General features: G+C 44.5%; 1 protein-coding gene across 1 annotated transcript in view; it reads right to left on the minus strand.

Moving 5' to 3' along the window:
• ANKAR (ankyrin and armadillo repeat containing) overlaps positions 1 to 27,873 on the minus strand; it is a 1,190,398-nt gene that overhangs the window by 287,139 nt on the left and 875,386 nt on the right. Inside the window, exons 19-21 of the mRNA XM_085646861.1 lie at positions 27,234 to 27,475; positions 4,603 to 4,756; positions 4,343 to 4,504 (exon numbers count right to left, since the gene is read on the minus strand). Coding sequence (XP_085502987.1) covers positions 4,343 to 4,504; positions 4,603 to 4,756; positions 27,234 to 27,475 — 558 coding nt within the window. The remainder of the gene's footprint in view (positions 1 to 4,342; positions 4,505 to 4,602; positions 4,757 to 27,233; positions 27,476 to 27,873) is intronic.

Consider the following 27,873-nt stretch of genomic DNA (forward strand, 5'->3'; position numbering starts at 1 on the left):
GAAAAGAGGGGAGTCAAGTGGACCATGTCTCTGAAGTAAGTGTGTTCACCTACAGGACTACACTTACTGGTTTGGATCCTTTGAGATGTGAATGTGTCTAGGATTTGGGGTAGGCACTGTTCTCCCTTTGGCATAAGGTTTTCCAGCCACCAACTGCCACTGGCAGAGATGGGAAGGATGATCAAGAGGTAGAACACACGAGGCTAGAGCAATCTGGGGAAAATATGCTGCTGTGGCTGGAAGCATTTGTAGTAGGAGTGCCAAGTGCTGTCTATTCCCAGTATCATTCTTGTCCACCTCTTTAGTCTATTATGTGTCTGTCCACCAGACATAAAAGAGCAAAGCAAGAGGCACACAAGGATCTTCTAGGAGGGGGACTGTGAGATGTCTGAGGGGTGTAGTTTAACTTTGATCCCCTAATACAGGCACAACCCATTTTATTTAGCACATACCTCAGGCAGCACAGTATATCTGCTAAAATGTACATCAGTGCATCCCTGAAGCCAATGAAAAGCCACAAAGTGCAACAGAGGTAGGGTCCCCAGTTCTATCCCAGCTTCTTATAGGCCTATGCTTCATGTCCTATCAACAGGGCCACTGGAAATATGTGATTGATTGGCTGTGGCAGTTCTCACATAATTTTAGTTGTGCTGCATTTGCCACATAATCCATCATCTGCTGCATAATCTCCTAATTTTAACAAAAAAAGATTTTGTTTCTAGCTCAACCGGTTCAAAAGGTACTAAAAACCCAGTGACGTTTTTCTGCATAGCAGAAGTCCCTTTGTAAAGGTTGACTGATTAACTTTCTGCTGCTTCTTGCTACATGTAGGTGTTTTAATTGGCACATAACAGGTGCAACCTCTGCCCAGAAAGTGTTAAGTGTAAGAATGACAAAAGAATTAAATTATATTATGTTACTGCATTTTTTGCCGCATAATTTAGTCAACCCTGCTACATAATTTGGCCCTCACCGGACGCATAATTCCAGTAGCCCTGCCTATCAAATAGTTTAGAGGGGTATTGAGGTGGGTCGCTCCCTTTTCAATCCTGCCCTTGCGGCTCCATTTGGCTCCTCGCTGGGAATTAGGGTGGCTGATTCCAATACCCAGCACCAGATTTCTGCTTTGCTGCTGCCATGGAGCCTCTAAGTTGCCAGCTAAGTAAGCCAAGTAAGAAAAACAAAAATGTAATTTCTCTATGCGCTTGTGTATTTGTTTGTGAGTGTGATTGAGTGGAAATGTATGTATTTGAGAGTGTCAATAAGAGTGAAAAGTGGGAATCAGAGTTTGGAAGTGTGCATGAATAAGGGAAAGTGAGTATGAGGGAGTGAGTGAAGGAGTATGAGTATGCTACAATATAATATATTGATTCGAGGTTGCGAGAGGGAGTGGAAGTGAATCGTGGGTTCAACTATCAGTGGTGCAGCAAGTGCAGTTACACCAGGGCCCAGAGTTAGTGAGTGTGTGTAAGTGTTTTAGTAAGTGAGAATCGGCGAGTATGAATATGTTTGTGTGTGAGTAACAGGAGTGGGAGTGAGTATGAGTGACAAAGTGAGAGAATGTGAGTTGGAGTGAGTGAGGGAAATGAGACTAAAGCCCAGATTATGAAAAACTTTACACAACGCAGGACAGCACCTAAATTTGTTGCATTGCGTGAGAGAGAGCAGGAAAGCACCATAACTACAAAGATATGGCACCATTCTGCTCTCCCTAGGGCTGGCACTCAGGCTACAGAACATCTCACTCACACCTTTATGCCATAGTACACAGGTGTCTGGCATAGGCTTTGTACTGGAAGGGTGCCCTTCCAGTATAAAATACTAGGCTTTGACTAACTTTAAAACTTTTCATACTTCGGATTTGTGCTGTACAGTCCAGTACACATGGAAAGAGGGAAAAGTTAGGAGAAACAAAAGATGTTCTCCTTTTTATTGCATGCTCTCAAGTGGTGTTTATTTTTTGACGCAAAGCACTGTCTACTATCGTTAGTAGATACAGTTTTACGTGAAAAACCATGGATGTTTGCATGGGAACATGCGTGTACGACGCATGCATGCTACCTCGACGCAGAGTGACAAAAAGCAGCAATTTGCACTGCTTTGTGTTACTTTCAAGCAACTTTCTAGTGCAAAACAGGATTTACACTGGAAAGAAAATTTAAAAAAACATTTTGCGCCGGTTTACGTCACCCTTTGTGATGCAAACCAAGCTCTAATTGTTTGTTATTCTGTGTCTAAATGTGAGCTGGAATGAATATGGGTGATGCAAATTTTGAAATAAATGGGATAAAGTCCTGGGCAGTATAACTCTTCACCACTTTAAAAGATCACCAGCCACCACTGACACCAATACTAACTGACAAGATGTGGCCTATCGGTCTGAGCTGCCAACCTTGAAACTGGGGAACAAGGTTTGAATTCCAGCATCAGCTCAATATCCTGTGATCCTGGGCAAATCACTTAATCTCCCCGTGCCTAAAAAACACATCCATTTTTGTGTAATGCAATCTGGTGCTCATCTAAAGCACTCTGATGCCTTTTGTCTGGGTTTGCTGTACATAAAACTGCACAAATACAAAAACGACTGGTAGCCAGGAACAATTTAGCCAGAAGATTGGGGCTACCATTCACTGGCCCTCTCTGCTATCCATCTACCCCACCCCTATTTTGCCAACATCATTTTCAATGTTTTTATGTTTTAGTCAGTCCTTGTCACTTTTAGAACCAAACCCCAAAATGACCCCCAACACTACAATTGATGGAAAAGTCTAGACTCCTGGATGGTCATTGCATTTAAAAAAACAAAAAAACTTTCTTCACTTTTCTAGCATTTATTTAGCGCTTATTACCCCTTATAGGAGTAGTAAGCACTATATAAATGCAATTACAAATCAAGACAATTTTGGATTTTTGCCTTGTTTATTCGGAAGCACAGGAAGATGGCAGAGATTGCTTTTAAAGTGCAGATGCGGTCTCACATACCAGCATTAATGGGCAAGCATTCTCTCTCTCTAAAACAAAGGCTGATCAGTAAATCACACCGCCTTGCACAATTAGAACCCACACTGTGGGGTTTTTGGCCTGGATGTTGTGAATCACCGGTGACCCCCCTTGCACGCATTACTCTGCGTGAAAGGGGAATTCTGTGGTTGTTGCTGTGGGTGTTTCTATGCAACATCAATGGAACTTGCAGCATTCCCAGATTTACAACATTTTGTAAAACTGGGAATGTGTCAGAATACTACGCCTCCCTAGGGGAGGTGTAGGAATAGCACAATGAGGAGAATACTTCTATTTCTCCTAAAATCGTCCTCTTTTTATGCGTGCTGCACTCATAGAAAGAGGAAAATCCATTAATTATTGTTTTTGTGCAGGAAGGGACACCTTTCTGCACAAAAACCCTTTGTGCACAAAAACAATCATCCCCGCAGAGCAGGCACCCTTGCAAGGGTGCTTGCACTGGCGCATGGAAGTCAACTGTGCACAAGTGCAGGGAAAAGCACAGGAATGTGTCGTATTGTTGTTAATACAACGCATCCATGTGCTTTCAAAATGAAACAGCATGGCACAGCTAAATCGCATGTGGCGCCGCGTTACATCATTCTCATGTAGATGAGGCCCAAGGTATATACTCTAGGGCTCATTTACAAGCCCCTTGCTCAGCTGGTATGCCACTTTTTCCCTTATTAAAAGTGAAGCAACCAGCGGCGCAAGGGGCTTGTAAATAAGCCCCCCTATGTTTAGAGATCTGGCAAACCTAGCTGCTCACTGCAGTGCACATGCATTTAGTTTGCTTGTTTGTAGCTTGCTGCAAACATTACAAATGCTTTTATTTTTCTTTTAGCCTTATTGCCTTTGAAACTACGATTAAGTGACAGCTGAGACTTGGATTCCTTGAAATAAATATATTAGGCAATTGAGAGTTTGAGTGTGTGAACACTGAAACGGATGCTAGTTAGGCCACGCAGTGCACTAACACTCACGTTCAAAGCACATGCCCTCCTCTACATGATTTAATGCTTTATTTTCCAAACATGACTTCTTTCGAACAGCACCCTCAAAGAATACTGCAACATTAGAGTGAGCACAGGTTGAACTAAATTCTCGAAGCATAAAACTAGCATTCCTCTCGTTTTCAGCCAGTTGAAAGCACTGAATTCTAGATTCTTTTATTATCATCTCACCAGAAGCCAAAACAAAAAACTGTACATAAGATAATTTGTCATCAGGTTCAGTAAAAGATGTCATTAGGATCAAGCGCATTCTCAATCTGGAAATGTGCTTTACAACTGAATACATTTCTTATGACTTAAGAGCTAAAAAAACATAAGATTCTACAGACCTATACACATGGTTCCCAGGGCTCGGATGACACTGAGGAGGGTGCTATCTGAGATTTTGGAACTCCGTAACAAGCGGACCAAAGGTCCGACTCCATTCCCTTCACAGATTTGGTTCTGTTGTCGCCTGCTGTCCTTACTTAGTGCGATCATAGCTTGACCACCTATCAAAACAATCATAAGTCAACAAAACCAATTGTTCAATGGAAGATCTGAATACATATTTAATAACAATAATAAAAACAAAGGTGACACAGCTTACCGACATACTGCATTTTATCTGATGGTGCCAAAAGTAAATCAATAATATAGTTGTAGGTGATGTGCTCGGCCATTAACTTTTGCTGTCTTAGTAATTGCCCAGCCAAGGCCCAGAGTGCTGTTGCTCCTTGTTCTCTAACTTCCAACTGGAAAACCTACAAATAATAACATGCACATTGTATCAACGAAAAGCAAGTATCACGTATTTGCCAAGTGCAATGATGCATTCATCAGAAACTGCGCGAACAACAGGGGAGCAAAGGACTGCGAATGGCCCACCTTATGCAGTGCCCCTATTGTTGACCCCTCTCCTGAAACTACATCCATCACCTTGACATCTCCCATTTTCCATTGCCCTGAGATGATCGAGGAATGAGAAATGGATAAATGAACCCAAGTTGTGTCACTACTCGAGGGCTGTGGTTAAAAAAACCTCTATTCTTACGAAGTTTTGTTCCAGGCCATGTCGGTGTCCAAAAGGTGGTAACAGTGGGCAGTTTTATCTGTGCAATTTCACCTTGAATCTGCTGTTTTTTGTATGTGTACAACTGTTTAACGTTCTTTCTTTTTTACAAACTGCATAAAAGAGACTAGGGGTCAAATTTTTCCCCAAACCTCCGCTCCAACAAAATCAAACAAAAAAGGCAACAGACACAAAACGAAATCCAAACTCTAACTTGTATGTCTTGATTAAGCTTGTGTGTCTTGATTAATCAGTTTCCGTGGGTTTAATGGTGTTTGTAGTGGGTTTGGCATTATTTCTGGGGTGGAAATTTAGTGGCTTTAAGTTGGGCCTTACCTGCAGGGTTGAGCAGGAACTGCGAAGTATGAATAGAGTCAGTCTGCAACCAAGGAGATTACGAGCTGAGTTCTAGCCTACTTCACCCTCTGCACACCAGCTACAGGAAAAGTGATTGGGCCTAGGCCCAGAATCACCTGAACCGACCTTCTTTTGCCCCTCTCTCCTGGAGAAGTCCCATGACCTTGGACAAGAAAGCTGAAGGTAGCCATCTTCATTTTGGAGTCTCCCTACTTCTTTAAGCTCTGAGCAACTCAGACAGCAAAGTCAGCCCAGAGTGGTAAAAGCAGGCTGCTTTAGCTGTGCAATTTCATCTTGAATCTGCTGTTTCCCTCGCTCCCTTCTGCACACAAGCTTCATGTAAAGTGATCCTGTGTCCCTCCCTTCATGAACAGACCCTTAACCATCAAGATCTCAAGCTCTCTGGAAGTAGGGTTTTATTTGCGTTGAGCCTGTTTTCTGATATGCTCCTAGGGTTAGGGTTTTTATTGTCACTAGAGTTTAGGGCTTGGATTCTGATTCTCTTTTGGGCTAGGGTTATGTTTGTCTCTTAAGGCTAGGGGTCCTATTGGCTCTAGGGCTTGGATTTGATTGCTTGTTAGGGAGTGGGTGTAGGAAGCTGGCTTTCTGTTGCAGTAACCCCGCCACTTTTTGCCAGACTACTGAGGCACTTTGACTTGGTGTGCCCTGGGTCCCTGCCAATCATGTTCCCAGGGCCTGAGTTCTTAACCAAAAACTGTACCTTGTACCTCCAATTGGCAGCTCTCTGGCCTCCAGTCAGTCCCTTGTCAAAAGTACCATGGGTACCAAGGGAACTGTGATCAGGGAAGGCATTTAAGGGCTGCAGCACTTATTGTGCAACCCTTAGAGGCCCTGTACCTTTACACAAACTGCCATTGCAGGCCGCGTGTTTTGGTGCAGAACAAAACAAAGTGAAGAGTCGACGTGGCACACATCCCTGTGTTCCATGCCTACAACCCACTGCCCTGGCATAGGTCAGCCACCCCTCTAGCTGGGTGCACTATACCAGTGGTGAGGATATAGGTGCATAAGTCCTGTACCCCTAAAGTGTCTAGACCAATTCTTAGACATTGTAAGTGCAGTAATGCCATTAATAGTATATGGTGCTGGGAGTTTGTCATTAAGAACTCCACAGCACCATAATGGCTTTACTGAAAACTGGGAAGTTTGGTATCAAACTTCTCAGCACATTAAATTCGCACTGATGCCAGTGTGGGATTTAATGAAAAATGCACTCAGTGGTGTCTTAGAGATGCCCCCTGAAAAACGACCAGCCTCTGGCAGGTTCCCTGACTGGTACACACCAGCCTGCCACCACGAGACATGTGTCTGGACCCCTGGGGTGGGAGCCTTTGCTCTCTGAGCCCAGAAACAAAGGCTTTTTCTGGGTGGAGGAAGTCACACCTCCCCCAGGTCAGGAAGAGCAATCTGTGGCAGGGGAGCTTCAAAGGTCTTGTCGCCTTTTAATACGAACCCCAGACTCTCCTGCTATCGGAGCAGGCCCCCTTCCTGTCTCCCCTCCTTTTCAGCGGGAAGACAGGCAGGAAAAATTAGAACAGCCCAGAAGGTGTGCCCACCTCTGCCAACCCCACCCCTCAGGTGGGGGAGGCGAGGTGAAGCTCACTCTTCAGTGCACGCCATCTTGCAGATGGCAGGCACTCTCCAAGCAGGATTAGAAATTGTGCCCACTCCCCCACGTGGGGTGAGCACACCAAGGGTGTAGACACCCTAAGGTCAGTAGCCCATTGACTACTGACCTCGAGACCCCTTAAACGCCCCCTAAATACAGTATTTAGGAGGCAGCCCTGAACCAAGAAGACAGATTCCCTCAACTTATGAAGGAGAAGGATGAAAGAAGACGCCCAGCAGAGGAGACTGCAGAGGACAACTGACTTGGCCCCAGTACTACCGGCCTACCGGTCTGCAGTATCCAGAGATCCTGCGGCAAAAGTCATCTTAATTATTATTATTATTATTATTATTAATTTATATAGCGCTGAATCACCCCAAGGGGTATCTCTGCGCTGAGGACAGAGTGCTGTAACCAGATCCGAGAGGATCAGGAGAGATGAGATTTCTGAAGCTTCCTGAACTGAGAGAGGCTCTGACAGTTGCGAAGCTGAAGGGGCAGCTCATTCCAGTAAGGAGGGGCAAGGTGTGAAAAAGCTTTGCCACCACTGCATGCTTTTTTAATTCTAGGGGTGCAGAGGAGGAGCTTGGAGCCCAAACTAAGAGGCCGTGAGGGGGTATACTGGATAGGTTTAGCAGATAGGTAGGAAGGCCCCTGTTCATTAAGGGCTTTAAAAACGGTGCAGCCTATGTTAAATATCACCCGCTTTATCACAGGGAGCCAGTGAAGTTTTTGAGGAGGGGAGTGGAAGCCGTTCTAGGTGGGGCGTTTGCTACTAGACGGGCAGCCATGTTCTGTACAGCTTGTAGCTTGTCTAAGGAGGCTTCGTTGTCCGATGCTAACAGTGTGTTACAATAGTCCAGTCCACTTAGTACCAGAGCTTGCATCAATGTTTTTCTGGTAGAGGAAGGTAACGGGGAAGATCCTTATAAGTAAACTGAGTGTGTAGAAGCAGGTGCCAGCAGTAGTATTGGCGTGAGCATCAAGAGTGAGGTTCTGGTCGAGCCTAATTCCAAAATATTTGACCACTTCCTTAGGGGACGGGGCATTGCCCAGCTCCTCTGGCCACCATCTGGGGGTCAAGCTTATAGCTGCTCCTCCAAACAACATGATCTCCGATTTCTCGGCGTTCAATTGGAGGAAGTTACTCCTCATCCAGGCAGCAATAGTCTTCATGCCTTTAGCAAAGATGAGTTGTATATCAGGTCTGTTCTTATCAAAGATGAGGAGGAGCTGGGTGTCGTCCGCGTATGAGATGGGATTGAACCCTAAGTTCCTCATAAATTTGGTCAAGCGGGTAACATAGATGTTACAGAGAGTGGGGCTCAAACAAGAGCCCTATGGTACCCCCTTGGTAACTTTGGTGGTTTTTGATCTGAAGGTCCCCAAATAACCGTCTGGGTTCTATCAGTAAGAAAGTCCGTCATCCACTTCAGTGCAAGCCCCTGTACTCCAATGTCTTGAAGTCTCTCCTGTAGGATCTGGTGCGAGATGGTGTCAAATGCTGCAGACAGGTCAAGCAGCACCAGAAGTGCCGCTTGACCATTGTCCATGGCCTTTCTGATGTTATCAGTTACCTCAATTAGAGTGGATTCGGTACTGTGCTTGGCCCGGAAGCCTGACTGTGGGACAGCGAGGCAGTGAGAGGTTTCGATGAAGTCAGACAGATGTCTGTTGATGTGTTTTTCAATAAGCTTGCTCTGAAGGGGGAGCAAAGATATGGGACGGTAATTTGAAAGCTCAGTTGTGGATATCTTGGGGTTTTTACAAATAGGAACATCTTGAGCAGCTTTCCATTCTAGGGGGGAGTCTGCCAGTACTCAAGGAGCTATTAAGAATGGAACAAATCGGTGTGGCTAACTGTGCGGAAAATCTAGATTAGATTTTAGCCGGGATGAGATCAAGGGGAGAACCAGATTTAGTTTTAGAAAGAAGGGATTCAACCTCTGCCGGAGTGAGAGGGGGAAAGCAGTGGAGCTGCGAGGTATTGGTGGAGGAACCAGGACATCCTGCTGTAGAATGGGGGGAAGTTACATTGGACAAGATAATGTTCTGGCTGAGGTCTTCAATTTGTTTGGGTAAAAAAGGAAGCTATGTTGTCGCACAGCAGCTGTGACGGAGATTCCGCATTTTCGCAGGCTCTGGGATGCGTGTAGGATTTTAGGATCTGAAAAAGGGTTCTAGAGTTGTGCCCAGCTTGCTCCAGTTGAAGAGTGATGTGTATCTTGTGGGCGGATTTAATATTTTTTTGGTAGGAGGACAGTGCGGCTTTATATCTCTCTTTATCTTGCCCGCAGTGAGAGTGGCGCCATGTTCGCTCTAGTTTTTTACACAGACTCTTTTCGGTTCGTAAGGCTGGGGAATACCAGCTAGTGGGAGTGTGTTGGGGGAGTGGGCCTGTGGCTTCATATGAGCTACTTTATCTATAGTGTCTAAAATAGTGGAGTTAAAACAGGCTAGTTGTTCTTCTACACTATATGTGCTAGTGTCAATGTCCCAGGAGCAAAAAGGGGACAGGAATTGGTTGGGCTTCAGTTTGTGCCAAGGTCTATACAAGCGTTTGGTGTGAGGTGTGGGGGTGGGAAGGTTTATAGGACTAATGAAGTTCACCAGAGAGTGGTCAGACCAAGTCAGAGGGCACGTTTCCCCGCACAGGATACTCATGGAATTGGATAGAATGAGATCTAAAGTGTGCCCAGCCACGTGAGTAGGATCGTTGTTGATCTTCAAGAGACCAGTAGTGGCCAGGTCTTTTAGGCAAGCTGTGGCATCACGGTTGAGGGCATCTTCCCAATGAATGTTGAAATCCTGCAGAAGAAGGAAGTTACGGGTGGAAATAACATGTGGAGAGATATGTTCCAACAATTGGCTAGTGAATCCTAGTACTGGGCTTGGGGGTCTGTAGACAAGAGCCTCTTTCCAGCTATGTTGGGGGTGTAGGTCAAGTCTGAAGAAAAGGCATTCTATTTCATCAGTACAAAGCTGGTCTAGAATAGAAATGGATATGGATTCCTTGTAAATTAAGCATATGCCGTCCCCTGCTGGTCCTGTCTAATTTTTGGATACAGTAGCCATCCGTAGTGCCAATGCAATAGCGGGGGCCGAGGAAGGTTTGATCCAGGTTTCCGTGAGGAACCCAATGTCAGGATCTTTTTCAGTCAGAAGATCCCATATATTGTAGCATGTTTGAGGAGGGATCTGACGTTAGCTAGGAAGCAATTCCAGCCTAAATTGTTAGATGGTGTCTGGGCACAGCTATGAGGAATATTCCTGAGCGACCCTGGACTAACGCCTGTAGCGGTCTGTTCAGGGAATAACTCGGAATCAGGGGGGGGCAATGCTCTGATATCTTCAAGCCTTGCAGGAAAAAGAGCCTTCAAGTAAGCTGTGTGAGTGTAACTGGAGCTCACAGGGGTTGTATCTAATCGTGAGCAGCTCGTCATGTGTGTAAGAGCACCGTGAACTCGAAGCCTTGAGAATGTCTGAGGGAAAACTAGCAGGCATCCTGGCTCCTGGTGACGACCAGGCACGGACGGGCGCAGAGGCGCTTGCCTTAGGTGAGCCTTCGGCGCTTCAACGGCGCGCTCGCTGCGTGCGTCCGCTGCGTGTCTCGTCAGACATCGACTGAAGTAGGATTCTGGCCACTAGACCGTCACCCTCATTTCCGGTCTCTGCCGGAAGTACCCCTGGTCTCGTCATGTCCGTCAGCACAACCTCCCTCCACTCAATGGGCAAACCTTGTCCTGCAGCCAGCGACCGCCAGAACCCTGGGAGAACTGACTGCAACAAAGACCAGATCTCCTGTGAACAGCAGCTGAGCCTGCTGAGGACAAAGAAAACCGATGCCTGGAAAAACCACTGCACCCGATGCCTACTGCCCGAATCTGGGTTGCCCACCGGTCCCAGCGAGGCCCCCCAGTGCTCCAGAGTCCGAGTTCACCATGGCAGCCTCTGAGCCGGTGCCCCAGCCTCAGACCCCTAAACGCGAGTGGCCCAGTAAGGTGAAATCCGACCTCAAAAGACACCTCTGCATCTAGTCACCCTGCGCCCTGGAGAACATTACCCGAGGTGCACCAACGTCTCCGAGCCCTCCAACTTACCTGTCCAGCTGTTGGTTCCTCCTGGAAGACCTCCTGGACTGAGCCATCAGCTAAAAACCAAAAATGGCAATCCCCGTTGAAAACAACAGGGCACCTGACGCCAAAACAACACCCTGCACCCAGCCACCCCGCTGCCGCTGTGGGTGCACCTTGTGTGCTAACTCGGATACCCCCTTTGCCCTGAGCCTAAATACAGGAGCTCCCACAACCTTGCGGCCTGCTCGTGAGCAGCCACCAACCGGAGGCCCCTTATTCCCCCATTGGATAACATTGGGCCTCAGCACTCTGCACCCGGCCACCCTAGTGCCGCTGACGGTGCTTTGAGAGGGCATCTGCGACCCTGGTTCTACCCCAGAATAGCAACTCCAAAACCTAAGTACTTACCGTTAAGCCAAAACTGTTTTCTTCCATAGGACTGCATTGTCTGCTTTTCTGTGAAAAATCTTCTAAGTGTGGAGTTGGTTTGTATTAAATCCCAAGAAACTGCAAATGTACAAAAACTGATTTACTTACCTTTACTTTGTAAAGTAACTTGAAAAGTAATCTGAAAAGTAATTCAACTGTTTTATAAACAAATGACTTACCTGTAACCAATCTAATTGATTCTTGCAAAGTACAATTACACTCACCTGTACCAGGCCTGGCTTGGTTCTAGAAAGAAAAAAAAATAATAATAATATATTTGTACAAACAAATTGGTCTGAATTCAGTCTTTGAGTGTGTGACATCATTTCTTGCCTGAGTTTGTAAAATAAATGCTTAACACTACCCTCTGATCAAGCCTTACTGCTCGCCCACACTACCACGAATAGAGAGTAAGGTGCTATCTACTTTTACCTCTGCCTACTTTTTGGGGGTTCCACTGGACTCTGTGCACACTATACCTTTCTTTGGTATAGTATATACAAAGCCAGCTTCCTACAGAGGGTTTTGACTGGTTGATCGGGTTAGGCTTGCTATTAGCAATAGGGCTTAGATCCTGCTAGGTTTCTAGGGCTAGGGTTTTGATTGGTTGTAGTTCCATCAATTAAATCCCTCTGGCGCATGAACACACAAATGAAGGAGGATGTATTGGATACATGGGCATCCCTCAACTCAGACTACACAAGTCTATTACACTGTAGAATGCTTGATTAACCAAAGAAGGTATCTGTGGTTCTCCATGGCTTCACGCAATGAATATAGGTACGATGGACAGTCAGCTTTATTTATGTGTGGTTCTCCTACATTACTTTATACCATGAAATATTTGTAGTGTCTTGCCTTGCTCTGCTGTATTGTAACCAGTGGTATGTGAAGTAGTACGATGCACTGTGATGTAATCTACTGAGCTTTAGCATAAGGTACTACGAGATTATGGTTACTCGAAAACATTTTCCCAGGGGCTTAAAAGTATTGTCAGGGGTGTAACCGGGGGTCGCAATGATGCCAGCAGGGAGTGAGTAGGCATTGGAAGAAGTGATGTGTACAGTGGGCATGGGGGAGGTGAACTATGTGCATGGCAAGCCCTCTAAAGTCCCTAGTCTCTAGAAGAGTCATAGATTTGACAATAAGCATTATGATGTATCTGAATCGCTATCCTTTTACCACACCTTTGGGCAGGATCCTTTGCTTGCTATACCTACCTTGAGAGAGTCATGTGTACAAAGAAAGTAACTTGATTATTGAATTGGAATGAAGTACAATTCCATAATGCAAAACCCTAAAACCTTGGATAAATCCCGGCGTCCCCACTTGACAAAATTGTGTAATCCTAGACAATTGTTTGATTTTACTTTCCCTTCTGTTACTTCATTATCACAAACAAGAGTACCGAGAAATACACAAGTTCAGGATGTGCACAGTACAAAATATTCTCTTGTGTTTGATTTAACAAACTATGATTTTGTCCATTCATAATAACAAGCAAGGCCACTCGGAGGGGTCCACATGACCAATAACCTGCCTCTTAGCTTTCTATGGCTTTTGTTGTCAGGGTTGGAGAAAGCATGAATGTTTCAATCTTCATTTTTGAAAACACTCACTTTTGAAAAATACTTCTCAATGCACTAAAATAATCTGATGTACTAAGTACACTTTTTAACCCCTTGAGTGCCCCGCCCTTTCCCCCTCCTGTGCCGGCCCTTTCATTAGCGGGCGGGGTCCATGACGAGATAGTCTCGTCATGGGCACAGCGCAACCGCGCTCCATGACGAGACTATCTCGTCATGGGCACAGAAGGGGTTAAAAATTGTAATGAGACTTTATCATATTTTTACATGTTTGCTATAAGAGGTTTTTAATAAAAAGGTATTCCTAACATTAAGTTGTACAGGACACTTCCTTTATTTAATTTCACTTACTACGGTTAGTTGGTAAAAAAATGCTCGCCCATTTATTTAATATCTTAATGTATGTTAGTGCTCTGTCAAGTAAGCAGATGCAGGGCTGCTATTCAATAGGGGGGGGCACATATGAAGATTAGGAGGGCTGCAAGCAGCCCCCAGCAAACAAATATTTGACATTGTTCAACATTCTTTCCATCATTTGTTCTTTTTGCATTTGTCACGCTGAGTGGGACAGGTATGACCAGACGTGGGTCTGTGCTCTCTATGCCACTGGAGTCAAGCTAGCCTGGCTGATGGGGGTGAAATCCCCAAAACGGCCCCAGTATGCTTGTTTCTAGTCCAGGGAGGACCTGCCTGGCAGTTTGGGCTGGACTGTTCCCATGGGGAGCAGGGTCACGACTGATTTGCATATGGCTGGGTCCAACTGAATGGCGTAATGAGCAAAAAAAACGATGGATTTAGGCCCAGATCTCTGTAAAGGGGTGAATGTTTGACATTGTTCAATATTCTGTCCATCAATTGTTCTTTTGGCATTTGTCACCCCGAGTGGGACGGGTACGCCCAGACATCCGTATGTGCCCTCTCTGGCACTGGAGTCAAGCTAGCCTGGCTGATAAGGGGTGAAATCCCGAAACTAGTCCCAAGATGCTTGTTTCTAGTCCAGGGAGGACCTGGCCTGGCAGTTCGGGCTGGACTGTTCCCATGGGGAGCAGGGTCAAGACTGATTTGCATAGGGCTTGGTTTAAACTGGAATTGAATCTGGAGCAAAAAAACTATGGATTTAGGCCCAGAACTCTGTACTGTGGTGAATGTTTGACATTGTTCAACATTCTGTTCATCAATTTTTCTTTTTGCAAGCAGTCCCCAGGCAGTAATTTTAGTATCACTGTATTAGAATTAATTATCTCGGGTTGTAGTACAGTGGTTGTGATGTTGTACCTGGTTATGATGAGGTCTAGTGCAGCGTTGTGTGAAGTAATGTTGCACATGGGTGCTGTGTTGGACTATGCTGAACCAAAGTTTGGTGTAGAGTAATTCTGTGTTGTAGTGTAGCTTTGTGTTGTGATGTACAGATGTGTTGCAGAAGATTAACATAGAGTAGTGTTACAGTGCAGTAAAATGTTTTGCTGAGGAATGTAGTAGTGCACGTTATGTGTTTAACAGCGTAAGGCAAAATGCATACCCAAATCAGCAACATCAAAATACACGACCATTCTTCACCTCAACACTTACTACAGGGCGTGAATAAGAAAGAAACACATCAATTAAAATACCTACTCTTTAATGCCAGATTCATGAGCAAAAATGCTATAACATATATGACCTACTGTTAGAAATAACACTGGACCTCACCTTCATTACAGAAACATGTTTGAGTGAAGATTCTGCACCTACATGCCATGAAGCCATCCCAATTTTCATATCATTAACAACAATCGAATTGGCAAATTTGGAGGGGATCTAGTTGTCATTAATTAAAAACACTACAAATAACAATCACTGAAAATCTCACCATAGACAGCTGTGAATTCTTGCTGATAAGGTGTCAACTAACTCTATTACCTATTCCTTCCCCTTTATATATAGACCGCCATGCAGAAATATCAACATAAAAGATATCCTACTTGATACAGTAACCAACACCCATCTGGACCACTCAAACCTATACATTCTAGGAGACCTCAACATATGGTTTGACAAGAAGAATCTAACAGCAACCACAGCTATCATGTCCAATTTTGAAGCCTTCAACCTACGACAAATCATTAATGGCCCAACTCACTATGCAGAACACACCCTACATGTCATATTTACACCCCTAGGACATGCCACAGTTACAGACAACTTCCCTGTAAGCTCCAGCAATCACAATCAATTCAACACCTTCAACATTTACACACCTATCAATAAACACTACTCAAAAACAACAAAAACCACAAACAACAACCACTTGTACAGGCTATGGAAAAAGATAGGCATCCACCAACTCAACACGCATCTATAATAACCTCAATAAACGTGGCTGAAAAATATACATACATTCTACAACTGGATCTCCATTGCACTGGACAAACAGTTACCAACAAAAACCCCATCCAAAGTTGACCACAAAAAAAGAACACCACATGGGTTAATAACAACTTCAATTGAATGAAAACAGAACTAAACATACTACAATGCAAGTGGAGAAAATCGAGATGAAACAGACAAAAGCACACAACACCACTGTAACAGAGACTGCTGAAGAGCCACCAGAACCATAAAAAGACACCGCTGATCCACATGCATAATTGAAGCTGACTGCCCTTCTAAAGAACTCCATAAAGTCTGCAATCCAGAGTTTAAACACAGTCACCATACCATACTCACAACCACAATCACAATGAATTGATCTGAAAAACTGAATGAGAATTACCTCAAGGAGGACATGGACAACAACACATGTCCTTACCACCATAGAACGAGACAACAATATTCATCCATCAATGCCAAATTTAATACCCTGTCACAAAAAACATTTTCTTAATATTATCATTGCCGCCAGATGATCAGTCCCAGCACTTCCAAAATTAACCATATCTATTTAGCCAGATGCCAACTCAACAAGCCTCTGATGATTTTATATGTTTAAGGACTGTATAGCCCAAATAAACTTTGTTTTGAACTGAACTGAAAAACAAGCTTCTGGAACGAGGTTCATTCCCATCTAAACTGAAAACAACCTATATTAAACCTCTCCTCAAAAAAGAAAATCTTAATCTATCCAACCCAGCAAACTACAGAGCCTATCAAATGGACCATTCCTAGGAAAGCAGTTTCAGAGAGCAGTGTTTACTCAACTCTCAAACTTGACATAATGAGTTAATGCCAGACCAGCAATCTGATTTCAGATCGGGCAGAGGCATTGGTTCACCCATCATATCCATCTGATATGATCTAAAACTTACAGTGTACAAAACTGAGTAGCTGCCTTGTTGCTTCTGGATTTATCAGCTGCACTTGGCACTGTCCATCACCACTTACTACTACAAAGGTTCCTCTATGTTAGAGTCTATGAAAATGCTCTAAAACGGATTGTGTCTTATCTCATTTCACAGATAGACATAGTATAGTTTACCTGCCACCTTTCACATCAACTCCTCACACACAACACTATGGCATCCTCCAAACATCCATCATATAGCCTCTATTATTCAATATTTAACTAGCCCCCTTACCAAACCTAATTTAAACTCAGCTGTTACAACTATGCAGATGACACCCAAATCATTTTTAAAATGGATAGCCCAGAAAACCCTTACAGTTCAAAACTTGATGACTGCCTTTGTGCCATAAATACATGGATGAGGAATAGCCATCTAAAACTCAATACTGCAAAGAAAGAGATTATGACTTGTGGACAATAGTAAAAATACCAGCCTGTTGGCATGTGTCCTGAGGAACTTGAGGCTTCTCCAACAACATCAAGTCAGAAACCTAGAGCTATCCATTGATTCAGACCTATCCTTGATACCACAAGTTAACACCATAAAGAGCACTTCTACACAATGAAAACACTATGTCACATCCTCCCATACCTCGCATACCAACATAAACTGCATGCCATCCTCACATTTGTCATCGATAACCTTGATTATGCCAATAGCCTATACCTTTGCACACCAGCATTCATCATACACAAAATACAACTCATTCAAAATGCTGCCGCAAGGCTTTTTTCTGCCTTTTCCCAAGAGAATGCATGACTTCAGTCCTGCAATTGCTCCACTGGCTACCTATAGATACAGGAGCAATGTTCAAGTCACTTACTTTGAGCCTCAAATGGATAAGAACTGCTATATCAACAAGTCAAATGCAATCAATACAAACAAAACAGAACACTGCACCCCAGGCGTGCACCGCTTACCACCTTACCAAAACAAATCTGTAGGAGGCACTGCTTTCTGAATACAAGCTGCCAAGGTCTGGAGCACACTACCAACAAGCATTAAAAGCACCCAGGAGCATATATACTTCAGAAGAAAGTATGGCTATTTCCAAGATAACTGCACCACCCCAGATTCCTGCAACAGAGCCCAGTAGGACAGTCGCACCCTCAAGTGCAATCTTCAGCTTACAACCACACAGACTGGAAACAACCAGCAAACTGCAGGTAACCTAATAAGTTCTGACCTATGGTTTGCGGGGAATAATATAGTTATGTAATTTAACATATAACATTTATGGGCCACAATAATACCAAGGCTATAATTCTCAATGGTCAGCAGCCATTTGTAACTGATACCTCTTACATTCACATAAGAGATATCTGCTACAAGAGTTGTTCATTACCTGCACTGTACAGCCAAAAACAGACACCACCAAATTAACAGGCTTGGTAGAACTGAAGAGTTCTGTCACAAACTACTGGACATTTCAGAGGACTTTAATCTAGTCCACGGCTGCAGGTTCCAAATATATATCCACTCTGACCACTTCTTTACATCTCACAATGACACTCATATATGGTGTGATAGTAAAAAAAGTCCATCCCTGCAGATCTCTCTACTTCACTTTCCCTCCAACCATGCCAGCTCAGGATGTCAACTATACACAAATCTCAGATTGGAACAACCCAGTGCAGTAACTAACTAAGCAGACAATATCATCTGAAATTCCATAAAGAGACCTGCAGTGCTGTTTAACCCCTTCCATGCTGCGCAAATTCCGCCGCTGTGCTGACGGAATCTTGCGCGGGCGTGGTCATGACGGAACGGTTCCGTCATGAGCACAGCTCAACCGTGGCTCATGACGGAACCGTTCCGTCATGAGCACCGAAGGGGTTAAAGCTACCAGCATATTAAAAACCATAAAGCTATGAGTCTGTCTCAAACACTTCATCATTGAACACACTGCTGTGAAGTGCGTCTCATAACACAATAATCGCACTTTAGTGGTCATCATGTATGACATGAAAGCACTTCCCATATAGGATCACAAAACAAAGACAACACCCTTCCAACCACACACCCTACATGCTTGATATACATGTAAGTATGTCAGTCCTCTGGTTTCCTATAAAGGATCTGGTTGTCTGGAAGATTATTGGAATATACTAGGACACTCTCCATTTGGAACCAATATTTGCATAGTCCTCAAGCACAATACAGAGGAAGTAGTGTTTTATACTGAGTTGTCTGAACCAGCCATTGCCTAGACAATCAAACTACATTAAGAAGTAAATATTTATTGATTAAATGTATTTATTCATGGAAATTTATATAGCGCAACAAAAACTGCGAAGAAGTATCTTGGCACTACAAAGCATTAGCATTCTGACAGCGTGGTTAAATAACTATGTTATCAGCATTTTCCAGAATTTCAGCAAGAAGGTTTCTGAACATAGGGCTACTGGGAGAGAGTTCTAGATCATTGAACCTTGAGTTTGGAAAGGCCTGCCACTCCATGTTTTGGATTTTAAAATGGGGAACAGAAGAGGGCTTGAGAACTGGGGCTAAGGAGGTCAGGTGGCACATATTTATACTATTTGGCTTTTAGAAAAAGAGAGCTTTCTCATGATAGATCAGGGTTACTCATTGTATGGCTGCGGACTGCCAGTGTAAATTTACATCTGACCTGGGCACTCTGATTATTTTGTGAGCATGAAATGGTTTTCTATGGAAGCCTTAGGGAGGCCACATAGCCATTTTGATGCAATATGTTATTCTACTACCATAAGAGGATGCTCCTATTGTCTCTATTCCCTGGTGGTTTTTTGGAAGACCCTGGGAATCTCTTAGATTATTTGATATGATCCTCACTCACTGCACTTAGTGTGAGTGGGCGGGCTCAACTCAGTTTGTAAGCAGAGCACTTATGTTCTTAGGGATTTTTGCTTGATGATTAAAATTACCTGCTGGTTCCTCTGTACCCTTCTTTATTATGAGTAGCTTTGGAAGGTTGAAAACAAAATAGAGAGGCGGCTTTCTTAGGGTATATTATGACCCCAAAGGCATATGTTGACATGTTTTAGTCCTGCTCTCTGCCTATCCGGGTCATTGGGATTTCTTCAGGACCACTTTTATCTTTAATCCCTTCAAAATAATGGTCAATTCTACCAATTAATAGTACAATACTGGTGACTTCTTATCCTTGTGAAAGCATGCATGTACAAACTATGACACGATATTTCGCCATGTTTACACTGCATTTTTGGCAAAAAGAAAAACAGAACTTGTTAAGAATTATTACATATATAATGTGCAAGGTCACACATATCTAGTCATAACATCACCATTGCCATCCCTGAAGACTATAAGATCACCCGCAAAGACCGTACCAGCCACACAGGAGGAGGAATCGCCATCGTCCACAAGAAATCTATCCGCATCTCAACCAGCTCTGACGTCAATCTCGCCAACTCCGAACATCTTCACTTCCAGATCCACATCGACCCCAAAACAACACTCAGAGGCACTCTCCTCTACAGACCACCAGGACCCCGCGCAAAATTCAGTGAAGACATCACGGACTTCATCACCCCACACGCGCTCCCCTCCAAAGATTACATCCTTCTGGGAGACCTCAACTTTCACCTTGAAAAGACCAACGACCACAACACCTCCACCCTCGTGGACAACCTCGCCAACCTCGGACTTAAACAACTAGTCACTTCCCCCACCCACATCGCAGGTCCCACACTCGACCCCATCTTCACATCCAGCAATCATATCTCCTTCTGCCACACTACGGATCTCCTCTGGACCGACCACAGCTGCGTTCACTTCATCTACAACAAGCCGAAACCCATCATCCACTCCCAACCTACCCTGCAAAGAAACTGGAACAAAATCACCACGGACCAAATCTCCGCATCGCTCCTTCGAAACTCCCCAGCCCTCTCTTCTAACGCCAACGAAGCCGCCGCCAACCTCACCCTATGGTTATCCAACACCGCCGACACCTTAGCTCCACTGAAAAAACGTCAAAGCAAACCTGGCAGCAAGAAAGCCTCATGGTTCAACGATGATCTCAAGAAGTCCAAGAAACTCTGCCGCTCCCTTGAAAAGGCCTGGAAAAAAGACCCAACCACCAGCACCAAGGACGCCTTCAAAAGCGCCACCCGCACCCACCACCAACTGATCCGAAAAGCCAAGAAAACAGCTTTCAAGGATCGACTTGACAACAACGCCCACAACAGCAAGGAACTTTTCAACATCGTCAAGGAATTTTCCAATCCCTCGGCCAACTCCAACGACATCACCCCCTCTCAAACCCTCTGCGACTCCCTAGCCTCTTTTTTCCACAACAAGATTGCAGACATCCACAACAGCTTTGACAACCAACCCGGAAACCAACCCACCCTACCATCTGCTGACCACCTTCCCCCCGTGAACACCCTTAACGCTTGGAACCCAATCTCCACTGAGGACACCATCCGCCTGATGAATTCCATCCACTCAGGATCCCCCACAGACCCATGCCCTCACCACATCTTCAACAAAGCAGACTCTGTCATAGCACCGCACCTCCGAGACGTCATCAACTGCTCCTTCAACTCCGCTACCTTCCCAGAAGACTGGAAACACGCCGAACTCACTGCCCTTCTGAAAAAACCAACAGCGGACCCCACCAAACTCAAAAATTACCGCCCCATCTCGCTTCTTCCATTCCCGGCCAAAGTCATCGAGAAAGCCGTCAACAACCAGCTCGCCGCTTTCCTCGAAGCCAACAAATCCCTCGACTCCTCACAGTCCGGCTTCCGAGCCAAACACAGCACTGAGACCGCCCTCATCGCAGCAACAGACGACATTCGAACTCTACTGGACAACGGAGACACAGTCGCCCTCATCCTCCTCGACCTCTCTGCAGCATTCGATACAGTCTGCCACAGCACCCTTCTACAACGCCTCAATAACATCGGAATCCAAGGAAAAGCACTTGAATGGATCACCTCGTTCCTCACCGGAAGAACCCAGAGAGTCCGCCTTCCTCCATTCAAGTCCGAGGCCTCTGAAGTCATCTGCGGCGCCCCTTAAGGATCCTCACTCAGTCCCACCCTCTTCAACGTATACATGAGCCCCCTCGCGGCCATCGCACGCCGACACAACCTCAACATCATCTCCTACGCGGACGACACTCAACTAATCCTTTCTCTCACCAATGACCCTAGCACCGCCAAAACTAACCTACACGAAGGAATGAAAGAAGTTGCCGAATGGATGAAACAAAGCCGTCTGAAACTGAACTCAGACAAAACTGAAGTCCTCATCTTAGGTACATCCCCCTCTGCATGGGACGATTCCTGGTGGCCTGAAGCCCTCGGAAAAGCACCCATCCCGACAGACCACGCACGGAACCTAGGCGTCATCCTGGATTCTTCACTCTCAATGAACAGACAAGTCAGCGCCGTATCCTCTTCCTGCTTCAACATTCTTCGCATGCTCAGAAAAACATTTCGCTGGATCCCCCTCGAAACAAGGAAAACAGTTACCCACGCTCTTGTCACGAGCCGACTGGACTACGGAAACACCCTCTACGCGGGTACTACCGCAAAGCTCCAGAAGAAACTCCAACGAATCCAAAACGCATCAGCCAGGCTCATATTAGACATCCCTCGCAACGAACACATCTCTGATCACCTTAAAGACCTCCACTGGCTACCCGTCAATAAGAGGATCACCTTCCGACTGCTTACCCACGCACACAAATCACTCTACGACATCGGACCAGATTGCCTCAACTCTCGACTGTCCTTCTACACCCCCTCCCGCCAACTACGATCTTCCAGCCAAGCCCTCGCCACTATACCTCGCATCAACAAGACCACCATGGGAGGCAGATCCTTTGCATACCTGGCTGCTAAAACATGGAACTCACTCCCCGCCTACCTTCGCCTCACCCAGAACCACCTAGCGTTCAGAAAGCAGCTTAAAACGTGGATATTTGACAAATAACCCTCCTCCCCTTCCTAAGCGCCTTGAAACCCTCTGGGTACGTAGTGCGCTATACAAATTCTATGACTTGACTTGACTTGACATATAGTTAGTGTCATGGAGAGTCATGCACACTTGTGATTCCGCCCCTCAATGTTGTGAACACACTTCAGTGAAAAACAAACACACTGTGTTGGAACCCTTCACACAAAAGTTTTTTGTGAGGTGTAAACACATCTGCATGCAAGTGAAATAAGTATCTAAACTGACACAGCCCAGTTAGTAATCAAGGCTTCATAGGTCTTGTGAGGGGGGGCGGGTTCTGTAGTCACACACTGCAAAATAGTCCGCACACATTTTAATGCTATTCTATCGTTTGTGGAAGGAAAGAGCTTCCCAACATGAGATGTGCCCCCGAGACTTACTTCTTCAAGAGTCCACGCCTTGCACGGTACCTAGATTCGGTCCTCCGAACCCTACATGTTATGTTATGTTATTTATTTTTATTACCCACACAGATACTCAAAGAGTGTCCCGGCGCGGATCAGGGAGAAAGAATTTCGACTCAGCCCTACGAGAAGAGGTAAGTTTTTAACAGTTTCTTAAAGGCCACAAGTTGCTGGCAGAGGGAGGAATCTCTGTTTTTATGCCGGTAAAGGTGTGGTCACCAAGAAACACGGACGCCTTTGAAACGCCCACTGGCCCCGGAGCATGTGTATGATAGGTGCCCCCTCCTAAGGTTGTTGGGAAATATAGTACACGGCCCATATGATGGTGTCCACCACGGGTCTCGTAGTGCAATAATACTGTCTAAGCGCAGTAGCATCTCTGCGCTTTTAAGTGAAGCTGCCATCCAAGCCTGCTAGCTTCAAGCCATTATCTGTGGATGGGGTTAATAGACACCCATTGTATTTAGTCGACAGCACCATTACATGCTGCTTCCGTATTCGCGCAACAAATTATCTAGTCCACAGGCTATTGGCAAATGTGGTCCGAGGCCTGCAATGATACTATAGTGGTGCTTCTATCCTTGTGACTTAATTAATATCGGAGCCCACCCTGCTAAGTTGGTGTTGGTAAGGAAGGGGAGTCTTTTTCAACATGGTCCTTGAAGTACTTTACGCAGGTTCACAGGTCATATAGGGAAGAACCCCTCGTGCCAGGTTTAGTATTGTCATACATTCAGTTCAGAGCATTTTTGTTTACAAAATCGAACATCTGGCTCCATGCAAGACCACCAGAGGGGGGATACAACCAACCCGGTCAAATAATTATACTACAATTAGTCAGCGCATATTGCAACCTATTACCATTGTTATGGTTCAAAGTGAGACTGCCGGCAGGGAAGCACAAAACCCCCAAGTCTAGTCAGATAATACCACTATTTGTTGACGTGCATTGCTGCCTATCATTGTTTTATAAAATAATTTTTAGTTGAATTTGTTAAAGGGGTTACTGCCCTTATAGGCTACTCCTCTTTATCTGATGACTTTAGGCATCCGCTTTCAGTGGGAACAACGCAAATTAAGATGTCCCAACCGATTAGCCCTTAGTAGCCTATAAGAGTGATATTATAATATGTTGAATTGGGTACTAGCCTTTCTAGGGTAAATGCTCAGTATCAATTATCAACTAGTATGATATTGATTCAGATCTCCCAACCAGTTTGTCTCTGGTAGTCTATACGCGTGGTACTGTAATGGATTCACTCGTGAACAGAAGGGATCTAGATGTACCACAGTATATTTCCCTATGAGATATCGTTATTGAGACCTTGTTTATGTGTGGAAGATCTGTATGTCCAGCGCTGTTCTCTCTTAAACAGCATATTATCTATAGGTCTTCTATCCCCATCCACCTGTTTGATCACTACCCATTTAAGATCTACTGCTGTGCGTCCTTTAGAAATGTAATGTTCTGCCATCTTTGTTGTGGTCTGCTTACAGTGTATATTGCTACTGTGTTCACAGATTCATGTTTTTACCTTATGGGTAGCCATCCCAATACATTTGTCCCCACAAGGGCATTTAATCATATACATTACTTGTTGTGAATTACAGTAAGTGAATTTTAGAATATGCCAAGGTGCAGATAGGCCTAGATCAATTGTCTTCATGGGGGAAGTGAGATGACAAATACTACACTGTCCAGAAGGAAAATGCCACACCACCACCGGAAGGCCCACCTGTCTGGATATAGTGGGTTACATTTTCTATGATCTCTTCAGCCTTGTGAGTACCAAAGTATCCCTAAGGCTTCTCACCCTTTTTAGTGAGAATAGAGGGTACGCCCAGTTTCTTGTAAATGTATTGAGAATGCACAAGTTTCTCCTAATGATCTTCTTCACACTCTCTGATGCAATAATATATGTAGTGAAACACACAAGATTTGGTTCCTGACTGTTTATTGGAAGTCTCCAAGAGACCCTCTCTGTTCTGATATCTGTCCCTTTTCTTTGTAGTTTGCATAATGTATTCCAGATACTTCAATGCCCTGCGTTTGTCAGTAAGGATTTCCACCTGTCTTCTGAAGTCTGGCAGCCTACTACAGTTTCAGCGATGACGCAAATACTGCCCATATGGAAGGTTTTCTCTTAATGTGTGGAAATGGAAACTGTCAAACCTCAGTAAGTTGTACTTATCTGTTGGTTTGTGGAAAATATCTGTGTGTAGTACTCCCTGTTGTGGGAAGATTCTTACATCCAAAAATTTCAAGGGTTCATTACTAATTGAGTGTCTAAATCTATGGTTATCGTCCTGGCCATTAAGCCAAGTTATGAACAGTGTGGCTGTTTGTGTATCCTCTGCCCAAATCACTTTTATGTTGTCTGTGTCACCCTTCCATATTCTTATATATGTATCTGTCTCAGGTACAGTCCCCCTCTGCCAACTGTCCTATCCATCTTCTGCAACTTCAAATGATATACAGGATACAAAATTAATTAGGACAAATCTGGTTTGTTCCTATTGGGAGAAAAAGAGTCAACCCCCTACTTACAGCGGGGGTCCCAGTGGTGGTGGAAGGTTCCTGCTACCTGGTCATAGAGATATTGCTTTGTAAAGACCGATTCCTGGAGAAAAAACCTGGGGCTGATGTGGCCTGATGGAGTGGCTTACCGCTTTTGCGTACTGGTATGGCATCTTTATTTAAAAAATTACTTTGCTTAAGCTCCTTTATGTCCTTCAGAGTACCCCTAACCCGATTTCAAAAACGTTCTTTGATAAAGTGGACAGAGCAATTGGAATACTGCTCTGGGATGGAGGTCGCCCCAAATAGCCTTATGTAAACTGCAGAAAAAAGTCTATAATGGGGGTATTTCCCTCCCAGATCTTAGGGGATATTATTAGGCCGGCCACCTACAGGCAATTAATGAGTGGGGATTAGCCCCTAGAGAGGACCCGGCAAAGAAACTAAAGAGGGCCCTGATGGAACAACACACTTATTGATATTATTTATATGGTAAAACATACATTTCAGTGCACTCAGGACTGTCCCAGACTGTGATGGAGGCTTGTGACAAGGCGGTGCATGATGTAGGACACATAGTATCTGGGAAGGTGTTAAATTCAGGGCAGTATGTAAACTGGTAGGGTACATAAAATGGGACGTTGTTGTTACCTCCACTTTGGGAGGTCTCACTGGTGCAGGAGGGTGAAGTCCAGTGCAGATTTACAAGAAAAATATGAGTTGGACCTCTCAAATGAGTTCCACTACCATCAACTGCAACACACCCTCCTTACAGAATTAATTAATTGGGAGTTTCTGGAGGGGTTAACCCTATTGGGAAAAGAACATTGATGGACGGGATACCTGGGAAGGTGGTCTCCTTCACTTATCGGATGCTTAATAATAATAGACCAGATAATGACAAGACTGAGGGCCAGATGAGATCTAGAGGTAGGCCTGATGGAAGACATGGACAGGAAGAGGGCATTGATGCACCCTCGAGAAATTGCGATCAAAAGGAACTTTAGGCTCATTCAATGGAAATTGTTACCTGTGGTGTACTATGATCACAGCTGCTTGTTCCAAATGGGGAGGGCAACTTCAACCAATTGCCTGAGATGTGACAATATTGGTGGCACCTTTTTTCATATACGCTGGGGATGTGAGAGATCTTAGGGGAACTCGCATCGATCATGTAGGCGCCTGTCCTATTAAATCCTGGGGATCTGAGGTGATGTTGACCTACCATGGAAGGAATTCCTTTTCTGTACATTAGGGTTCACGCTGTCGAAGAGAGATATAGCAAGAAAGTAGGGAACCTCTCAGGTGTCCACTAAACATATGTATGTGATGGGCATGACACACTGCATCGAATGAGTAGTATATGAATCCAGGGGATGCCTCACCAAAAAGGATGGGAGGACTGGCTGTGATATGGACTTGATGGAGATGGCAGGGTGCCTCTGGGACCTCCCTGCCTAATACTGACACACAGGTTGGAGCTCCAAATACAGAGAAGGGGGAATCAGAGGCCGATTCTCCAGATGGACCAGTAGATTGTGGGCACCTTCAAGCCCCAGAACATGGTGATAACTGAGCATAAGTCGACTGAAAGCAGAGATTTCGTGTGGGAGTGTTACTGTCCTGTTTGAAGTATTACTACTGTATTATCAATGATGGACAGTTGTGTGTTGTGTTTTAATTTTAAAAAGCATAATAAAAATAGTTTAAAAAACATAGGACAGAAATTATTAAAATCCATGAGAGGCTGACCAATTTACCCATAGCACGTACCAGTTTGCAGCAATATCCCTGTGGCTCTTACATTTTTAAGCCAATAATTCACATTCTCTACAGGACATATTGAATATTGAAATAAATAGCAATGTCTTACCTTCAAGAGCTTTGAAATATGTGCAGCCACATCTTGTTCCAGAAACATCTTTTGTATCGCAGCATTGTGATCTGCCAGTGCCTCAATTGTCATGGCAGCTTTCACCTGGATGTTGATGTTCCTTCCACTTACCATCTTGATAAGGGGGCTGATTACATCTTGTCTGGCAATGGCATCTTGTATCTCTTTGTTTCCCCGAGCTAGTTCTGCCAGGGTTTTAGCAGATGCACACATCAAAGCATCTTCAAATAAGAAAAAAAACAATGTAAAGTTCTAAAGCCATGTATAAGGGATGAGGATAGATACAAAAGGCAACTTCATTTGTGTAGGAGAAAATTATATAGGTTGTCATATTCTAATCAACGGCACATTTCTAGAATGTTCTACATATCTACATATTACTTGAGGCAAAATTTACTAAGCACTTGTGTTGTCCTTGTGTCACGCAGGTCGACGTATTGCAACACAGCTCCTTTAGTGGGACCTACTAAGTCAAGCAAGGGGTGGTTTGCGCAGTCTTGTGTGACTTCATAAAGAAATGTAACCCAACACAGCGGCTTATGCTGTGCTGCATTACATTTTATAGTGAAAGGCATTCCATGGGTGAAGCATAGATGTTCACGTACATCCACCAATGGAA

The sequence above is a fragment of the Triturus cristatus genome, chromosome 3_2, assembly GCF_964204655.1.
Source record: "Triturus cristatus chromosome 3_2, aTriCri1.1, whole genome shotgun sequence".
Classification (NCBI taxonomy): domain Eukaryota; kingdom Metazoa; phylum Chordata; class Amphibia; order Caudata; family Salamandridae; genus Triturus; species Triturus cristatus.